This window comes from Mycteria americana, chromosome Z (assembly GCF_035582795.1).
Source record: "Mycteria americana isolate JAX WOST 10 ecotype Jacksonville Zoo and Gardens chromosome Z, USCA_MyAme_1.0, whole genome shotgun sequence".
Classification (NCBI taxonomy): Eukaryota; Metazoa; Chordata; class Aves; order Ciconiiformes; family Ciconiidae; genus Mycteria; species Mycteria americana.
Genome location: NC_134396.1, coordinates 5,961,767 through 5,982,983, shown reverse-complemented (window position 1 = coordinate 5,982,983; position 21,217 = coordinate 5,961,767). Strand labels below are relative to the sequence as shown.

General features: G+C 39.7%; 1 protein-coding gene across 2 annotated transcripts; it reads left to right on the top strand.

Annotated features, from left to right (window-relative positions):
• Positions 1-529: 529 nt before the first annotated feature.
• On the top strand, positions 530-20,585 carry PRLR (prolactin receptor). Of its 2 annotated transcripts, XM_075526719.1 has the most exons (13): positions 530-599; positions 1,860-1,992; positions 4,578-4,747; positions 5,563-5,729; positions 6,746-6,748; positions 7,323-7,464; positions 8,951-9,083; positions 10,924-11,093; positions 15,648-15,817; positions 16,801-16,945; positions 17,775-17,874; positions 18,827-18,896; positions 19,534-20,585. In XM_075526719.1, the coding sequence occupies exons 1-13, from the start codon at positions 530-532 to the stop codon at positions 20,557-20,559; spliced, it is 2,499 nt and encodes an 832-aa protein (XP_075382834.1). In that variant the 3' UTR covers positions 20,560-20,585. The 2 variants fall into 2 exon arrangements, with proteins under 2 accessions (XP_075382834.1, XP_075382833.1); XM_075526718.1 differs by lacking the exon at positions 6,746-6,748.
• The last annotated feature ends 632 nt before the right edge of the window (positions 20,586-21,217 follow it).

Here is a 21,217-nt window from a genome sequence, read left to right as displayed (position 1 = left end):
GTCAGGAGATTTGCTCAAAAATCATAAACCTCTAAATAAATTTTGGATATTTTCTATTTGCCTTCTGTTTTCAGGACTTTCAGAGTTCAAATATGTTGAGCTCTTCTTTATATCAACAGGGATAAAAGTGTATTTTTTGTTAGTAAAAGGCTGATTTCTCAGGTAAATTAATGAGTCTAAAAGTTAGAGCTTTAAGAAAAGCAGCCAGTATCCCAAGATGCCAAATAAATACGCCAGATTTGTTAATGCTATGGAATTGTAATCCTAGCACTGCTAACCATTCAAAGACCTTCAGGAAGACATACTTACTACTCTGTGATTCAGGTTTTCTACTTCTGAAATGGAACTGTAGGTGTTTCTGCACCTTTTTGAGAAATAACAAGAATCAATTAGTTGCAATTCAAAAAGGACTTTGATCAAGCCAAGTGATACATATTAAATGTTAAGCATTGCTATTGACTATTGCATGATGGCCTGTTTTTCAGTGAGCCCTTGATCTGATATTTCCTCCTGAGGAGAAGCAGACATCATGAAGCAGAAGTTGACATCATCAGTTCAAATTATTTTGCTACTTGCTGTGACTACAGTGGGTGTGACTGGTAAGTACACCACTTCCCAAAACACTTGTTTTTCCTTAAAACACTTACTTTAGAAAAGTCTGAGGCTTTACCCGATCTATCCTGACCACCACTGGAGCCTGTACATATTTAAATTACTTTCTTCTAAAGTTTTGCATGGAGATTTTCAAAATGGCTTGAGTCTTCTTTCCTTTTCATAGTATTAATTTAGTTATTATGTGGTGGTGACAATGAAAGGCACTCACTCCATCCCTACACTCACTCCATGCTTGTCACCTTTTTGGGAATTAGCATCATAAGAATAGTAACACTATTAGAGATAATGGTATGGAACTTTAATGAAATAAAGGTAAGCTTAAGTTGAAAAGCCACATTGCTTTTCATGTCAAAATGTATGTAAAATTATGGTCTATGTTCTTGGTAGGAGTTAATGACGAGTATCGTAGAATCAGAGAACCATAGAATACCACATTGCTTTTCATGTCAAAATGTATGTAAAATTATGGTCTGTGTTCTTGGTAGAAGTTAATGACGGGTATCGTAGACTCAGAGAATCATAGAATACCAGGTTGGAAGGGACCTGAAGGACCATCTGCTCCAGCCTTTCTTGGCAAAATCACAGTCTAGACAAGATGGCCCAGCATGCTCTGCAGCCAAATCTTAAGCGTCCAATGTTGGGGAATTAGTCTTAACAGGAAATATTCTTAAATGTGTTGGGAATATTAGGGCATATTCAAATAATTAATGAATACATTCAGGTTGCCAATACACAAAATACTCCATCCAGCCCATTGACTCCTTCTTTTTATTACTTGTCTTACCTATAATTTATCCCAAATATGTGCAAATAGTAGAACTTTGGTTCTGTTGCAAAGTTGAAGGTGAAATTTAATTTTAAGATGACCTGAAAATAAAAATTTTGGATATTTTAGGAAAAAAACAAAGGTCATACATTTACTTCCAAGCTTTTTAATTTAAGTTGGAGATAACTGTACACATTTACATTTAGGTAAAAATGAAATTTTCACTTGAAAAAGAGAAGTAAAATAATTTTAGTAGCTACTTTGGAAGTTTGAGGTAAAATATATTTACTCTTCTGAAAGTCTTTATTGAGTCTTATTTGAGTCTGCCCTTTTTCCAGACAGATTTATTTGCCTAATTCAGTCCATGATTTTATTGTCCTCAAAAAAAGCATTCCTTGCTGAATTTATCCTTCAACAATAACAACAAAAAATGTTGTCCAACTCTAATATAACCAGCTGGATTTCTGCACTTCCCCAGGTCAATCATACCCTGGAAAACCTAAGATAATAAGATGTCGTTCTCTAGAAAAGGAAACCTTTTCTTGTTGGTGGAAGCCTGGCTCAGATGGAGGACTTCCTACCAATTACACCCTGTTCTACAGCAAGGACAGGTAACAAGTGGTGTATACGTATTTTGTAAATGATCAAGTGATGGTTATGACAGAATGAGGGAATGATAACATTAATTTATAAAGGTGGTTTTATGAATCCATGTGAAACCTCAGATATCCAACAAGGACTACATGAGATGAATGGCTTTCCCTTGTTGGAAGAAAACATGAATACTACCAGTCCTAAACCTTCAGCCTGTCCCTACTGAAACTCATCTGACCTAAAATCCCACTGGTCTGAAGACATGCTGGGAAGGCTGTAGTTCATCCATCTTATCAGGAGGCACACAGCTTTTAGCCGAATGGCGTGCTTCTCTGCGGAGGGGAGCATCAAGGCACCACGGGGCCACGGGGGCTCCGCCGGGGCAGCAGCGCAGGGCCTCCATCCTGGGCCCGTCCCACCGCCCCAGCCAGGGAGCAGGGCAGGCTGGGCGCAACCCAGCCCTGGGCATCGGGCACCTCCTTGGGGACGGGGACAGGCTGAGGCTGGGCTGGGCCAGGACATCAGCCTGCGGGCTGGGGCTGGCCCGGCAGGGCCCGTGGCTGGGAAAGGCAGGGCGGTGGGGAGCTGGAGAGCAGCCCTGCTGCGGTGGGCTGAAATGGGGACCCGGGCCCAGGCCCATGGGGAGGCCCTGGGGAGGCTGGGCAGGGGCAGTGAGGGCTGGCAGTGCCCTCAGGGCCCTTCCCCATTACTGTGCACAGCAAACCCCCATCTGCAGAAAACCTACAGAGAGTCTTTGCTTCCCCTTCTGGATTTGTAGCCAACCTCGTGGTTCCCAAAATGGAGTAAAATCAGTTGTGGGTACTGCATCTCAAAAGTTACTGTTTTGGTAAAGTCTGTGACTCCCTCATCCTCTTCAAGAATAAAATGTGCATATGTTTGCAACTTCGCTTAACCTGTGCTTCTTTGCATAACTGCCCTTTCTTCCTGAAAACAAGAGGTCTCAGAACAGGGCCAAGTAAGCAGGGAGGCTCAGAGATTAAATTTCTTTGAATAAATCCAGTGAGGTTCAGAATAGGTAAGATAAAGCCTCAGACTTCCTTCCTTAAATTAAATAAATTAAATTTTAAAACCAAATCATTTGGTATTAATTGATTATGAGGAGCGGCTGAGGAGCTTATGAGGAGCGGCTGAGGGAGCTGGGACTGTTTAGCCTGGAGAAGCGGAGGCTGAGGGGAGACCTTATGGCTCTCTACAACTGCCTGAAAGGAGGGTGTAGAGAGGTGGGGGTCGGTCTCTTCTCCCAGGTAACAAGTGATAGGATGAGAGGAAATGGCCTCAAGTTGCACCAGGGGAGGTTTAGACTGGATATTGGGAAATGTTACTTCCCTGAAAGGGTTATCAAGCATTGGACCAGGCTGCCCAGGGAAGTGGTTGAGTCGCCATCCCTGGAGGTATTTAAAGGACGTTTGGATGAGGTACTTAGAGACATGGTGTAGTGGTGGTTTTTGGCAGTGTTAGGTTTATGGTTGGACTCGATGATCTTAAAGGTCTTTTCCAACCTATATGATTCTGTGATTCTGTGATTCTGAAAGATGCACCCTTTAATGAAGTTACCACACTCAACAATGATCTGAGAGCTTTTATTTTATGAAAGTCCAGATGTTTCAATCTTGATCAAAACAGAAATTTTGATGAACATTTTAAGTCACACCTATCACAGCCCAGAACATCCTGCTTAGGGATGGATAGGAGTGCTTCTCCATTTCATTAAATCTGCTGAACATCAGGCACTGCCAAGCACTCCAGATCTGGGCCATGGTTGCCTTTGCTAGCGCACTGTGTCTCAGTACAGTCCCCTTTCTCCCATCTTTTCTTTGTGAACTGGGACAAAACTGCCTGGAAACTAAGAGACCTGGTTATTAGCGGCACGTAGGGCATAACAGCGGGACTAAAGTGCATCCTTGAACCATCTCAGCTGGTGCTTTGGGCTTGTGCAGTTCTTCACACCTAGCACAGGCTCTGAGTACATCACACAGTTCAGCTTCAATCGAGTACAAAACAATTCCTCTCCTAAAAAAACCAAAGACTCGTATAAAGGTAACAGGTAAGAGATCATGAATTAATCAAATATTTTTTGTTGAGACAGTTGTGATGATGATCGTGTTAAAAAGCAGATAAATTAGCATCTTGCTGAAAACAAAATAATCAATAAAACACTCCTCTGCCATAGGACCCATCAAGTTACTTTCCAGGGGAAATATATAAAGAAGATATTTAGCAACTTTTCTTCTTTAGTGAAAGTGAATGTGTTTAATTTGCCTTTTAACTTGCTTTTAAACATTTTTTAAAATTGCCTTGTGCTGTCTCTGGAAATTTCTCTTTCCATTCTTTTGTCGACATATTCTTATGTATAAAAAAGGGGATAAAAGCATTCATCCTGAACGACTACACTAAAAATAGCAATGAAGCATTTATGGTAATAGCATTTGACACTCACCAAAATGTTTCCCAGAGGTGGGATTATATATAGGTTTAAAGGTAAACTTTTCAAATTTCTTTGCTGAACCTAGGCCATTACTAGAATATTACCTGCTTTGCTTCATTTCCTAAACTTTTAACTTTTTAAATCATTTTATTTCAGTGAAGAAAAAATCTATGAATGTCCAGACTACCGAACGTCAGGTCCCAATTCCTGCTACTTTGATAAAAACCACACTAATCCCTGGACAACATATAATATCACTGTAATGGCAATGAATGAGATTGGAAGTAACAGCTCAGATCCTCAGTATGTGGATGTGACCTCCATAGGTAAAAAGAGAAGAATGAAATGGAAAACAAACTAGTTGGAGATGTATGTGGTTTTTAATCCCAGAACGTGTAGTGGCGAAAGATTTCTTTCTTCATGATGTGAAACTTGCTATGGAGGAATGTTTATCTACAGATGATCTAAGATATGCATCTTTAATTTATGTGAAAACTTCATTTTACTAATAAATTAAGTAACTACATATTTTATTGTCATTTTAACTTTGGCTGAAAAATTGGCCTCAGTTTCTAGTTATCTGCAGTATTTCAATTGGACTCAAGGACAGTTTTGTAGGTTCCTAGCACTGCAGATAGTAAAACTTTCAAATTAGGTTAAGCTACCTAAATTTTCCAAATGTAAACGTCTTTCTGGCTGCTGGCATTGTAGTCTTGGGAGGGTAAAAATGACTGCCTAAGCACTCTGTGAGCCTTTTGTAGTATTTCATATTCCTAACTCCAGTCTGCTTTCTGCATACACATAATCTACACATTGTAATGATAAATGTACTTAGCCTTTTTAGCTATGAAAGATCTGACATTGTAATTTTGCAGGACTGGCCTAATGAAATTATGATTTGTACTGCCTTAGCCTGAGAAATTCAGAGTAAAGTTTAAGATTTGCTGATACTGTGGTAATGTTTAGCCAGTTAAACATCATTAGGGAGAAAGGAAAAAAAGGCTATTATACTATTCCTTTACACCTCCTTTATAAAGTGCTGAATGATCTGAAATTAATGTGGTGAAATATAAACCTGTAAAGGAGGTGCCTTTTCTGAGAGAAAATTAAATCATTAATGGCAAACTTTTCATTTATACAGTTCAGCCAGATGCTCCTGTGAACCTCTCTCTAGAAACAAAAACATCTGCTAGCATAATGTACCTTTGGGCAAAATGGTCTCCACCTCCATTAGCTGATGCCAGCTCTAATTCACATATATATCACTATGAGCTACGACTAAAACCCGAGGAAAAGGAAGACTGGGAGGTAATGGAAGAATATATGTGTTGTATAAATGCTCTTTTCAGTGAGTTCTCTTGTCTAAATTTAACTGGTATTATAAAAACTTTAGTTTCTGTAAGGATAGAAAAATTAATGTAACCAAATCTGATTAAAGAAAAAACAATACTGTAGTGATTTGTAGAGACAGTGAAATTCAAGGTATTTGTATAATTGTCCTAATGTCATATACTAAAAAAACCCAATTTAATCCACTAATACAATATTTAATTGTAATTTTCGTCAATGTGTCTGTTCCCAAGTGTCACAGTAAGAGACTGCTCAGTTCATATACTTCAAACCAAATCAGGATCAAAGCAGTTTATTGATTAAGATGTAATTAACAAGCAATCAGTGCAGTCAAGGTCAGTATCAGCAATACAACAGATAAATCACAGTACTGGGCACTTAAAAATGTTAATAGACACCTACAAATTTATAAGCACACTTCTATAACTAGTCCCAGAAATATGCTATATACAGAAATTCCCCTCTCCCAGAAAGGGAAGGTTACAAGCACACCCCACCCTCCTGGGAGTACAAACTCCCCCATTTACACCCACTTCTGCAGGGGACATGGATGCTTTAACTTAATGTGAACGCACATCCTAAGTCTACTAAGACACACATCAGTGAGAAAGCACCCACACAGTCACATGCATACACCCAGGTGTGGGTTCCTGCCTGTTTCAGCCCACGCTGTCTGGAGTGCAGCTACTCACAGCATCAGAGAGGGAGGCTGCTCTGTCTGGCCCAGGCAGAGGTCATGATGCTAGCAGAGCAGCTTCTGATAGCATCAAACTAAACTTCAGCTACTGCTGAAGTTCCCAGTCTCCAGCCACTATTACAATTTTCATGCTTCTTTAATACTGCTTTTCAAACTGACCCTTTTGTTTCAGAAGTCTCTCAGTTATTCCCTAATTACTATTTAATTGGGCTGAGAGTTGTCATTGTCATCATCATCCTCTTCAACTTGATCAGCTGGGGGCAACCCTCTGTCTCAGGAAGTTTGGGGTGTCCTATCACACACACTATTTGCATTGACGTTCCCAGCTGTTGCTGTTGTGCTAGGAGTGGGCCACAGTACTCCCACAGCTGAGATACCAGGATAAAATATCATTCTTAAATTCATAGTCAGATGGCCTCAATGCTACCTAAATTGTTGATGCCGTAATGATAGGGAAAGCTATGTGTCTTGAAAGACTTCTGAAGAAAGATTCAAAGGGCCTGAGGAAGGCACTTAATAATAAGCACTAAAACTAGCCACTAAGAAGCATTACACAGAGGACTTATCTGTGAGTTGGACTACCTATAGTGTTCCTTGCATTGTGGATCTGATAGAGTACTAACTTACAGGAAGTCTACAATTAAATATGTTCTTGAGTATCAGAATCTCAGTGTCACTGAAGTGAGTATTTCTGTTAAGTCACTACCTTTGCTTCTTTGTAATTCACATCTTACAAAATATGCAACTGAAACCCTTGCCTTTCAGAATTCAGTGGCACAAGCCTACATCTTCATGTTTCATTTGTTAAAATGGTCCAATTCTTTATTATTTTTCCAGTCCATTTTCTTTTCCAGACAATACCTGTTGGAGTGCAGACACAGTACAAAGTGATTAGGTTACAAGCTGGGGTGAAGTATGTTGTTCAGGTCCGTTGCATGTTAGACCTTGGAGAATGGAGTGAGTGGAGCTCTGAAAGACGCATTCAGATCCCCAATGGTGAGTGGATGATTGCTGTTCTGTTAATTCTTTTTAGATTCTAGCTGGTTCAGCGTTGTGAAAAGTGCCTAAATGGCAGCCCTGAAAACCTGGTTCCTCACACAGCTACTTCATAGTGCTGGAGGAACAGCTTAGTGCTTCTTACCGTACTTTGTGGGTAATAGCGTATTTAGTCTTGTTGATCCACTGAGGATCCTCTGCTGAAACTGGCTATGACAAACAGGCTGGGAGTTACTAGGAAGTCTCTCCTGATACAGGCGTGCCTAAATAATTCATTGTTCCTGTCCCTCTATTTAAAAATTATGTTGATTTCATCTGTAGATACAGATAACAGGTAATGGTACTTGTCTAAGAAACATTCATCTGTTCATTAGTAACTGGAAAGCACTGCCATGTCTAACAAAGCATAACACTTGCAGCTGCTATCACATGGAAATAATTATCTGTGTTCTGTTGGGTTTGAGTGGACATATTAAATATGCATGACATTATATCTTCTTGTCAGACACTTTCGCCAGGTTGTCTCAAATCTTATTCTTCTGTCACTAATTGTATTATTCATTCTTTGACATGGAGGTTGTTGAAGTACTGTTAATAGAAAAATATTTTTTAAATGTCTCATTTTCAGATCTGCCTTAGGCAATTAGAAATTTGGAAAATCAATGTCCCTACTCAAAATAGTAGAAAATATATATTATTGATGTAATAGGACCATATTTTGCCACAAATACATAACTGCAAAAGTTTCAGTCACATCAGGGTTTTGAGTGGCATCATCCTATTCAAAATTTAAGCGTTTTCCTCTGCCCTACTCTAAGTGCTTTGCTTGAGTCTATAAAAACATCATCAGGAATCCAAATAATTATAAATTGCTTGGCAGCAATCAGGCAAGTAGCCTGAGTACTGAGCATAATGTCACTTTACAAGGAAATATGAGAGCTGCTTCTTTGTATCTTTGGAGTCAGATCAGCATAGGTACTTCAGAAAAGAATTACTGGCAAGAACATAAACAGATGGGCAAACACGTTCTTCATTTTTTTCCTGTAAAAGCCAAAACAAATGACAGCCTATTTTTTAAACAATCAGAAGCATTTAAAACACATTTTTTTAAGACAAAAATGGTTTATGTAGAAAATAGATTGGATAGCCAAGCGTATTTTAAATCATTTTCTAGAACCTGCTATGGCAGTATTTGAGCACCCCTTATCAGATTTAGGGGCAGAGAAGAGCCACAGCCAGGGAAATAAAACATAGTTCCTCAGCATAGCTGCAGTGGGAAAGGATTTTGAATCCAGGTCAAAGTAGCAGGCTGCTGCCCTAACCACTGAGCTAGCCTTCCTTTCCTATGCTAATATGAAGCAAAAATTTTTCTTTCCTTGTAGAAACAAAAGTATTTTTCTGTGCTTTGCTTGACATTGGTTCATGAATTCAGGGTTGACCTAACGCATTAAACTACTTAATTAGTTCATTTCTTTATCTCTTACAGGAGAGTCACCTCCTGAAAAGCCTACAATAATAAAATGTCGTTCTCCAGAAAAGGAAACATTTACTTGTTGGTGGAAACCTGGTTCAGATGCAGGACATCCTACTAACTACACTTTGCTTTACAGCAAAGAAGGGTAATAAGTCGTGTATAATTATTCAGTGTTTTATTGGAAGGACCTGGAAAATCAATCCTGATTGGTTTTGCATTTAGGAAATGTCATTTTCCATAGCACACAGTTTTGTCCAAGTGACATATTCTGGAATAGCACTAGCAGCAACATGGTTAAGGTTGAAATAGGATCTCTTTATAATGTCAGGTTTTGAATTCTTCTGCCTTGAAAGACATATATTGCTTTGAAAGTTGCCATGGCGCAGCAACTACATAACAGTACAATACAAATGCAATACATGCAATACAAATGTACAGTCCTGTAGCTCTTTGGCCACATAGCCCCAGAAATAAAGCTTTCCAAAATGACCAGATATTAAAATTTTCATCTTCTGATAATGCTTATTTTGCACAAGTATTCATAAGCCATGAATGCCTGCTGGCTTCTGCAGTAATCTTGGTCCTGGAACTTAGATCAAGAGGTAACATTCATTTTAAAGGAGAAGTCAATACTTTGTTTGGGTCGTGTGAACTATTTTTGGTTCATCCAGCACTGCTCAGCCTTGGACTGACCTAACTAGATGCTACACGCCGTACTTGTCAGCTGAGAGCCAGATCTTAGTGGAAAAAGACAGACACTGATCCAGCCAGCCAGGGCAGAGTGTGAGGTCCAGATCCATAACTTTCTCTTTTGTTATTTTGCATCTCAGAGAAGGCTGGAAACAAATACTACATACTCAACCTTCTCTCCTATCCCTGCTCCCTTTGGGAAGCTTGGGAATGGATTTGGAGAACAGGTACAAAGTAGATTTTTTTGAGGAACAGGTGATGAAAGACCAAAATAGATTCTGAAAGCTTATTAATGTAATATGCAGAACACATGTAAGTGTGAAATGAACATTGGAAATACTCAGTTTTTAATAGATGGGTTAGAAGACTTCAGCAATCACTTCTACTGTCTCTCTGGAACCTGTAAGGTCTATGCAGTAGACAATGGCATTCAGAAAAGTAAGAGCCACACTCTACTAACCCACTGCTGCATCTACAATGGCCTAAATTCTTGTTGTGGTTTAAACACAGCTGGCAACTAAGCAGCACACAGCTGCTCGCTCACTACCCCCTGGTGGGGTGGGGGAGAGAATCAGAAGAGTAAAAGTGAGAAAACTCGTGGGTTGAGATAAAGACAGTTTAATAGGTAAAGCAAAAGCCACATGCACAAGCAAAGCAAAACAAGGAATTCATTCACTACTTGCTGTCGGCATGCAAGTGTTCAGCCATCTCCAGGAAAGCAGGGCTCCATCATGCGCAATGGTTACTTGGGAAGACAAATGCCATCACTCCAAATGTCCCCCCTTCCTTCTTCCCCCAGCTTTATATGCTGAGCATGATGCCATATGGTATGGAATAGCCCTTTGGTCAGTTGGGGTCAGCTGTCCCAGCTGTGTCCCCTCCCAGCTTCTTGTGCACCCCCAGCCTCCTCGCTGGTGGGGTGGGGTGAGGAGCAGAAAAGGCCTTGACTGTGTGCAAGCACTGCTCAGCAGTAACTGAAACATCCCTGTGTTATCAACACTGTTTTCAGCAAAAATCCGATACATAGCCCCATACTAGCTACTATGAATAAAATTAACTCTATTCCAGCTGAAACCAGCACAATTCTTCAGGCTTTGTAGTCTTTATTTGGGGGAGAAAATGCTTACTGCATTCTCTGGAATTGTGCAATGACTCTTTAGTCTGAAAGCAGTTTTCTGATTTTCTTCAGGTTGCCAGGCATGAAAAATCCAGCCCTATATAATGCTGAACAACTAGTAATCAAAGTCAGGTGGTTTAGTCTGTGTAACCTAATCACTGTGATTCTTTCATTTCAGAGAAGAACAAGTTTATGAATGTCCAGATTACAGAACTGCGGGCCCCAATTCATGCTACTTCGATAAAAAGCACACTTCTTTCTGGACCATATACAATATTACTGTGAGGGCAACTAATGAAATGGGAAGTAACGTCTCTGATCCTCACTATGTGGATGTGACTTACATAGGTAAGAGATTGTCCTGGTTTCAGCTGGGATAGAGTTCGTTTTCTTCCTAGTAGCTGGTATAGTGCTGTGTTTTGGATTTAGGATGAGACTAATGTTGATAACACACTAATGTGTTAGTTGTTGCTGAGCAGTGCTTACACTAAGTCAAGGACTTTTCAGCTTCTCATACTGCCCTGCCAGCGAGTAGGCTGGGGGTGCACAAGAAGCTGGGAGGGGACATAGCTGGGACAGCTGACTCAAACCAGCCAAAGGGATATCCCATACCATATGATGTCATGCTGAACAAAAAAACTGGGGAGGTTGGCCAGGGGGGCGGGATCGCTGCTTGGGAACTGGGTGGGCATCGGTCAGCAGGTGGTGAGCAATTGCATTGTGCATCACTTGTTTTGTATATTCTTTTATCATTATTATTATTTTCCCTTCCTTTTCTGTCCTATTAAATTGTCCTTCTCTCAACCCACAAGATTTAGCTTTTTTCTGATTCTCTTCCCCATCCCACTGCGGGGGACTGAGCAAACGGCTGTGTGGTGTTTAGCTGCCTGCTGGGTTAAACCACAACAGTCCTTTTGGCACCCAACATGGGGCTTGAAGGGTTGAGATAATGACAGATCTGATCAGGGCATGTTGAAACAAATTTGTTGTAAGCATTCATTATTAGGTTAATAGTCACTGGCTGGAGTGTTGATTTATTTGCTTGCAGAGTTGTCGTGCTTGTTTTCCGAGTTGTGTTATGTAATACTTTACTTGCTGTGTATGTTCCCTGTTGTGCTGTTTATCACCTCTGGGGGATGGATTATGGTTATCATTCTGCTGTACTGTGTATCACTGGCTTATGATATGATAAAATTACTGGTTGTGAGACTAATCTGGTATTTGTACTCAGCATTGCTGTCATCTCCATACTTCAGGAAACATCGCTCAGAAACTATTAATAATTACACTCTTTACCTTTTCTCCTCAGAGAGCCGATTTATGGGAGAGACAAGGGGGAACACTTTCCCCCACTCCTTCACCTTCCCCTTCTGCTCCAGGCTAGTTACAATAGCTCTTGAGAGTTTTCAATATCCTTGGGATATTCAAACCAGCATGTTCCTATTGCTATGTCTCCTGAATGTGTTTCAGGTCTTGTTTAAGGTTAAACAACTATTTAAGAATACCACCCAGAGATCTGCCCCAAGGCTGGTTAGTTATGAATGGCAGGGTGGGTGGGATAGTATGGGCAAGTACCTAGGACAGTGGGCACCTCCAATGTTTTGGAACTTCGCCCCTGAACAAGTGCAGAATCCTGAAAAACTAGTAAAATATTTGGAAATGTTTGCTCATGTACCCAAGAGTTGGGCCACTGAAGAACATCAAAACAACCAGCAGGTGGACCAGGCTGCTAAGATTGAAGTGGCTCGGGTGGATCTGGACTGGCAACATAAGGGTGAATTATTAATAGCTTGGTGGGCCCATGACACCTCAGGCCACCAAGGAAGAGATGCAACATACAGATGGGCTCGTGACTGATGGGTGGACTTGACTATGGACACCATTGCAGAGGTTATCCATGAATGTGAAACACGCGCTGCAATCAAGCAAGTCAAGCAGTTGAAGGCTGTGTGGTATGGAGGACGATGGCTGAAATATAAATATGGGGAGGCCTGGCAGATTGATTCTATCACACTCCCATAAACCCACTGAGCCAAGTGCCGTGTCCTTACAATGGTGGAAGCAACCACCGGATGGCTGGAATCATATCCCATGCCCCATGCCACCTCCTGGAACACTATCCTGGGCCTTGAAAAGCAAGTCCTGTGGCAACATGGCACCCCAGAAAGAATTGAGTCAGACAATGGGACTCATTTCCAAAACAACCTCACAGACACCCGGGCCAAAGAGCACGGCCCAGGTGGGTGGGTACATCACATCCCCTATCATGCACCAGCCTCCGGGAAAATGGAACGATACAATGGGCTGTTAAAGGCTACGCTGAGAGCAACGGGTGCTGGGACATTCAAACATTGGGATACACGTTTAGCAAAGGCCACCTGGTTAGTCAGCACTAGGGGATCTGCCGATCGAGCTGGCCCTGCCCAATCAAAACTTTTATGTACTGTAGGAGGGGATAAAGTCCCTGTACTGCACATAAAAAATATGCTGGGGAAGACAGTCTGGGTTACTCCTGCCTCGGGCAAAGGCAAACCCATTCGTGGGACTGCTTTTACTCAAAGACCTGGGTGCACTTGCTGGATAACCCAGAAGGATGGGGAAGTGCATACCTCATGTGTGTACTCTGATGTGTGCCTCAAGGGGATTTGATTTTGGGTGAGAATAGCCAATGATTTGAATGGTATGATGTTAATTGCTATATAACACTGTATGTCATCACTTCTATGATTGCTATATGCCATATCAATGGTATTACAGTAAGAATCACCCAGATTAATGAAGATTTAATTTTGATGAAACGGAACAAAGTGCAGCTATGATAGAACCAGACAAGCGCAGCGGTGATGGAACCAGAACTGGTTTCAGCATGCAACAATCCAACACCACACACCATCTCTCCTGCCCTGAAGGACTGTTATGACAAATGGAGCCCAAAGTCATGGACTAAATGAACTCAGTGGACATTTTAGAGGGATGGCCCATAGACCAAGGGAATGGTATCTGTGTGTATATATCAAAAGACAGGAAAGATGGTGGTGATTAATTGGGATGTATTGGAAATTGTGCGACCTGGGCATGACATAGATGGTATAGAATAAGGGGTGGATATTATCCTGGTTTCAGCTGGGATAGAGTTAATTTTCTTCCTAGTAGCTGGTATAGTGCTGTGTTTTGGATTTAGGATGAGAATAATGTTAATAACACACTGATGTGTTAGTTGTTGCTGAGCAAGGACTTTTCAGTTTCTCATACTGCCCTGCCAGCAAGGAGGCTGGAGGTGCACAAGAAGCTGGGAGGGGGCACAGCCAGGACAGCTGACCCAAATCGGCCAAAGGAATATTCCATACCATATGATGTCATGCTGAACAAAAAACCTGGGGACAGTTGGCCGGGGGCGCACAGCCGCTGCTCAGGAACTGGCTGGGCATCAGGTGGTGAGCAATTGCATTGTGCATCACTTGTTTTGTATATTCTTTTATTGTTGTTATTATTATTTTCCCTTCCTTTTCTGTCTTATTAAATTGTCTTTATCTCAACCCACAAGTTTTACCTTTTTTCCTATTCTCTTCCCCATCCCACTGCGGAGGAGTGAGCGAACGACTGTATGGTGTTTAGCTGCCTGCTGGATTAAACCATGACAGAGATAAAAAGTATTTTCTGTGGAACTAAATAATTCAAAATTACGGGTTTTGACACGAGAATTTTAATGTCAGCTCTTCTCATATCTAGTATTATATCCAAGTTAGAAACTTGTAAGAAGATATAAGATCTTATCCGGCATAATAATAAATCAATATTTATCCCTTTACCATTTTATTTTCAAAGGAAGTCTAAAAATGCTAAAAGCTTTAAAACTCTATTCAGATAACCATTTATTGGTTTTTCATATTTCTTTCAGTCAAGCCCTAAGAAACATCATGCAGCTAAAATCTTTTTCCACTCTACTAGCAACTGAAATCAAATTGATCTTTTAACTAATAATACTTACATTTGATTACCTAAAAGTAGTTTCCAGACCCAAGAGAAGCTGAATTAGTGCTTTTTGCAGTGTACTGATAATCTCTTTTCTCGGACTTTTTCCACAGAGTGACTGTAGACAAGTTTTTAGGTTTTTTTCTAAGGGAATGGAACATTATCACCGATAACCATCTTTTTATCAAGGATCTGGCTGCCAGGAGTCTGGCAACTGGAAAAGGGCTTCTGGAGAAAAGGCTTTACATTTTGCCTCTGTGCCCTGACTACTTACTTGATGAAGCTTTTCATCAGACAGTGGTAAAATACATGCACGATACGCAGAAGCTCTACCTCTGAACTGAGGAAACTGCAAGCCTGGCTGTAGCAGAAACCTGCATTCCATTTTGGTTTATTTTTGAGATATAGACAGGGCTTTAATATTACTGGGTTTTTTTATTTTTAAATATCCTCACATATGCACGTAGGGATTATGCTGTTGTGTTTTCTGAATGTAAAACATGGGGGGGGACAGGTGTCATCAGCTACGTCTGTGTTTTCAGCATTCTGAAATATATATGCCCACTTTGATAAGATTATGGTAGAACACAACTTTCATAACACAGCATTAAAGATGTTAACTCTGAAACACAGTTGTGGGGAAAAGCAACAATAAATGGTAATGTAAGAAAAAATTATTTCTGGTGGTAAATGATTAACGGAAATCTCAGCATGAACTCAACATATTTACTGTTCTTCATTTTTTTCTTCAAATTCATAAATCCATGCTTACTTTATCAGGAAACTCTTGATCCCTGTATTCCAGCACCAGTTCTAAATTACTAGACACAATGGAGGCAGAAACTCACCACTCACACTGTTTTATGTTTCTTCCGAAGATGCAAGGAAAAATCATTTAGACTCTTACTGTCAGTTCTTTTGTTTTAACAGTACAGCCAGATCCTCCTGTGAATGTAACTCTGGAATTAAAAAAGCCAATAAATAGAAAACCATACCTGGTCTTAACATGGTCTCCACCCCCTCTGGCTGATGTCAGATCTGGATGGCTTACCCTTGAATATGAGTTGCGACTAAAGCCTGAAGAAGGAGAGGAATGGGAGGTAAGGATGTTGCAAGTTTTTGCTAGATGACGTTTTCTGATCAATTAGATTTTGTCAGCCAGGTCCTATGCCTGAATGTAATGAAGCAGGCACACTGAATAGTTCATAATTTTTCAAAAGTGCTTGTGTGATCTATGATTTCCTACTGAGAATACTGGTATCTTAGATGCTGTTGTGTGATAGCAGGTGATAAAGTACTTATTTTTGATTGTGGCCATTATATAGTAATCATATTGGCATTACAGTTTAAATTGTTCATTCTCATTTAGTCAGGTTTCTTTTGTGATAATTTGTTCTTAACCACAAGCACTTCTTAGGTAACAGAAAGCTCAGTGACATTATGTAAAATCATTTAAATTTGTACAAATAGCCATTAGGTGATAGTTGTCATGGACACATAATAATAATTCTATATAGCCAGGATCTGCAACTCAAACAACCAGGCAGCAAATTAGACTCCAGCTTGGCTGCATGCCCTTCTTGTCTGCTGCAATACTTTCCAGACACCTCTGTCTCTCTTCTTCCTTCCCCCTGCCACTGCACTTTCCAGCCCCCTGGGCATTGCAAGATCCAGTTTCTACTGCCCTGTGCAGTTCCACCAACTCCACATTCCTTCTTTTCTCTCTGCATTTTCTTCCTCCATCTCTGTTTCTTGCCTCCTCCTCCTCCTCTCACCATTGCAGTTCCCACCATTACCACAGTTCCTCCCTATTTGCCATATGCTCATGATGTGTTTTTGTAGTAGATTAATTTGCACAGTATACTAGAGCCAGATCTCATCCCCACTGAATTATGTTAGAAAGCTGAACTATAGAAATAAAATAAATGTACTGTTATTCCAGGCCTTCATAACAATTATTAGGAAGCTATCCAGATTTGTTCTATATTCCCAACTTGGTTATCAAGACTTAAACCTAGATGTGATTTTCGTGGAAAAAGGTCTAAATTTTATATGCATTTTATGATTTTTATTTAATTTCCAGACTATTTTTGTTGGACAGCAAACACAATATAAAATGTTTAGTTTAAATCCTGGAAAGAAGTACATTGTACAGATTCACTGCAAACCAGATCATCATGGATCATGGAGTGAATGGAGCTCAGAAAAGTATATTCAGATCCCTACTGGTGAGTGGTCAGCCATCCCTTCAGTAACTGTTATTACATGGATGTTCATGTAATACTTTTGTTAGCTGTTTGAGGCACCCATGCAGATTGACATCCCATAGTTTCCCTAGGACAGGTAAGCACATCATTGCTAAGGTAACTGAATTCTCAGCATCCATGCACCATACCCACTTAGCTCTCCCCTTCATTACTTTTTGGAGTTAAGAAGGTGAATCAATTTCTTTACTTATTTAAACCATGCCCTTTCTGTTTATTGCCTCATTTGTTCTCATGATGGTAGTTTTTAATTAAAAGAATACCAGTAACTGCATTAAAACTGCTACATAGACAACAAAGAGTGACTGCCTTCAGACAGTAACAGCTCTTCATTACTCTTTATCTGGAATGAATTTGAAATAAACACCCCAATGTAAAAAGTGTCATGTTACAGTAGAAATCCTTAAAAATATCTAGTCCTAGAACATTTAACCCAACATTTAATTAATTGCATGATATGTATTTGATAATGAAATGAGTACGATATTCGTACAATTGGATTTGAACCCAATTGCTATAAATGGCTGTGACAAAATTTCCCTCTTCATACATTTTTGTATCATTTTTCCAAGAGAGTTTATTTCCTGCACAGTGCATTAATAAAAAGTATATTTATTATCAGATATTACAATAATTGTTGAGATCCCTCTATGCCAGTAAAGGCCTCTAGATTCAATACCGAATTTGTCAGTTCAGACCAATTTTTAAAATAAAAGTAATTTGAGACTTTTTTTATATGCTGACGACACATATGCTAGACGTGTGTCCTTAAATCATTCTGTTTGTTTCCTAGACTTTAGAGTAAAAGATATGGTTGTATGGATCGTTGTTGGTGTCTTGTCATCTCTTATATGTTTAATCATGAGCTGGACAATGGTTTTGAAAGGGTACAGGTAAGTGACCAATTTCACAATTGCGTGGAGTTGAAAATCTCATCAAACTTTTCAAAAATAGACTTCCAACATTTGAATCGATTTCCTATAGATTTTGTGTTCTCTCATAAACTATAAGTTACAGGTATTTGACTTTAAATTCACAACTGATAAAGAGGTATTTCTGTTCTTTAGGGCAACCAGGCTAGATTCTAAATTGGTAAAGACATGTCTCTATTAGATGTGACCATTTTTGTTAGCCGTTTAAGTATTCAGCAAACATCATTTGGAGTGTCCTTGCTCCTGTAGAAGGCATGCCTTTTGTTTCTGCCCTAATTTCCTAAAGGAAACAAGGTTATATTATGAGGTTGTCTTTCTGCTCACCTGTCTGTCAGTTCCCCAAATAATTTATTAGAACACTGGCTAATTTCAATCAAATCTGAAAGAGAAAGCTGTCACAAAGATTATCACTTTTGTACAAGTCTTGCAAAAAATACCAGCTGAGTAGAAGAAAGAGATAGAAATTGTTGATGGAAAAGCCATCAGAAGTCATTCATCATAAATCCTGTTTAGTAGTCAGCTGACAGTCAAGTATGTACATACAGGCCCACTAGTTCTCCTGAACTGTGCCCCACATAGCTGTTTCTTGGCCAGTGATGAAGTTACAGTGATATTAGAGAACTGGAGGTTAAGGGACAAAGGACAATAAAAGGACATTAGCAGTGTTACTTTTCCAGTTGAATAACTTTTGTACTGTTCTCTTTCTTATAAATACATCTAAGGGTAACTTATGAACTGAACTGGATTTATATATTACCTGGCTTGAGAGGTAGACAGGAAACAGAGGTTCAACAGGGAGGTATCAGGTATGGGAGAAGTGTTTAAAATGTCAGCCACATTCTGAGGAAATGTGAGAACAAATACAGAGATAGGGCCCATACTTACACCTTGTGTGTTTGTTTTGTTTTTTTAGAATGGTAGCCTTTATCCTACCACCAGTTCCAGGACCGAAGATAAAAGGCATAGATACACATCTGTTAGAGGTGAGTACCACTGATAACAACAAAATAATTCACCATTACTTGCTTTTCCAAATTAAGTACTAGCAAACACAATACCATAAGAAAGTATAAAACAGCTTCAATTAATTTAATCAAGTTAAAAATAAGTGACACTTTCAGGTTGATCATGTGAAGGGTACGTGTGACATGGAGTCTTGCCTTGCACTAGTAGTAGGAGGGCATTTGAGAATGGGGTTTGTGACTGCAGCTGTCCCTGGGACACCACAAGAGCCAATGCCTGTGTGATCTTCCTAGTAGTTCTTATGGAAGTTGCTCTCCACAGTCTCTTGCCATGCTGAGGAGACAGGACATGGCTGCTCTATCATTCTCCTCCATTTCCTTCTTGTTAAATCCATGAGACCCGTACCTGCCAAAAGCTCCCTGGTCCTCCCACTTTAGAAACATGAATTCTGGGATTGTGTCTCCCAACTGAGGGAACTCAAGAAATTTTCTTCTGTTCTGCCACTATTTTCTGCAGCAGTAGAAATCCAGTTTAGGACTAGTGATATAACTATTAAAGTATTTGTATATTAAATATGTAGATTGTTCACAATTATTCTAGTCAGATAAACCCTAAGGTTAACAGTGAAAAAATATATCTTACTTATTATGCCCTTAGACAGGAAAATCTGAAGAATTATTGAGTGCTCTTGGTTGCCATGGTTTCCCTCCAACATCAGACTGTGAGGAACTACTGATAGAATATCTGGAGGTAGAGGACAGTGAGGATCAGCAACTCATGCCAAGCCATGACAATGGTCATCCCAGTAAAAATGCAAAAACGATACCCAAGGAAACAGACAGTGACTCAGGCCGAGGGAGCTGTGATAGCCCTTCTCTGCTTTCTGAGAAGTGCAGAGAGTCCCACGCCCTTCCATCAACACTTCAAACACAAGATGTAAGAGATGTTCAAGAAAATAAAGGAGGAAAAAGGAGCTGGGAAACTCAGTGTATAGCTTCAGAACAGAAAATACTCCTTTTTAACAATGAGAGTACAAAATCATCTACATGGCCTGCAGCTCAGTTACCTGATAATCAGCCTCCTATGTTTGCCTACCACAGTACTGTAGATGCACATAAGATAACACTGAGTACCACAAATGTGAACATTGCACCAGTTTTGGTGGGAAATGAAGAAAAGCATCAGTTACAGTATCCTATCACTGAAACTGTCCACGATGACATGGAAAAGCAAAGAGAGATGGAGAATTTGCATTCCAAAACTGACCAAACCACAGTGCAGGTCAAACAAAACAGACCTAATGACAAGTCACCTTTTTTGAATCCTAAACTAATGGATTATGTAGAAGTTCACAAAGTCAGACAAGATGAGGAGCCAGCGGTATTACTGAAACATAAAGAAAATAGTGGAAAGACCGAAAAATACACTGTTCCAGGAACCAGCAAAGAATATACCAAGGTCTCAACAGTTGTGGACCATAATATCCTAGTATTAATGCCAGATTCACGCATCCAGCACACATTTGTTTCTCAAGAACCTGCAATGGAAACATCTCAGAACCTTCAGCAAGGTCAAGCTGAGAAAAATATGAGCTACTGTCTAACAGTTCCAAGCGAGTGCAAAAGAGAGTCCAGTGGATCAGAGTACATGGACCCATCTTCCTTTATGCCCTCCTTTAAATAACTAGTAATTAGTACAGTACATACTTAGTAGTTATGTACAGTAAAACAAAACTACATAGCAAATAGTTCCTTTAAAAAGCCTAGCTTCCTATGTGTATTATACAGAGAGTAAAATGAACTGTGGGTTGAGGTAACAATCATGGAAGTAAACCTTAGATCATTAACACACGTTTCTGACACAGGGAAACAAGGAAATGGATATTATCTGCCAAAAAAAATACATTGTAAACTAATTACTCAGCTCTGCAGATCTTCTATTAGTTGATTAAACCTGAGGGAATATGGCAGATTCAACAAAGACAAAAATTGTTATGGGGCAGTCAGTACGCCATAGTGATCTGAGCAGTTTCTAAATTAGATAAATCATTGCACAACAGCATTCTTATCTACAATGTATTTTCTTCAGAATGCATTCTGACACTAGATTAAGTATTGTTTATATTTTTTCTCAATCCTTAAGAAAAAAAGAACTCTTATATATGACAAATCATACATAAAAGAGAACATATTCAACAAATTACAGTAAAATAACACATTCTTCTAAATATATTTTTGCTTTGTTTTGATGTGACAGAAAACTTTGCATCCCATTCATATCCTAGTCCAATCAAACCAAACATGAAAAAAATAGCAGGACAATATTTGATATACTGCCTTAC

What these genes read in the sequence shown, in the direction of transcription:
- PRLR (XM_075526719.1), top strand. Translation starts at nt 530, where the DNA reads ATGAAGCAGAAGTTGACATCATCAGTTCAAATTATTTTGCTACTTGCT. An exon ending in TGTGGATGTGACCTCCATAG is followed by an intron (nt 4,748 to 5,562) that starts GTAAAAAGAGAA and finishes TCATTTATACAG; the next exon opens with TTCAGCCAGATGCTCCTGTG. An exon ending in TGTGGATGTGACTTACATAG is followed by an intron (nt 11,094 to 15,647) that starts GTAAGAGATTGT and finishes TTGTTTTAACAG; the next exon opens with TACAGCCAGATCCTCCTGTG.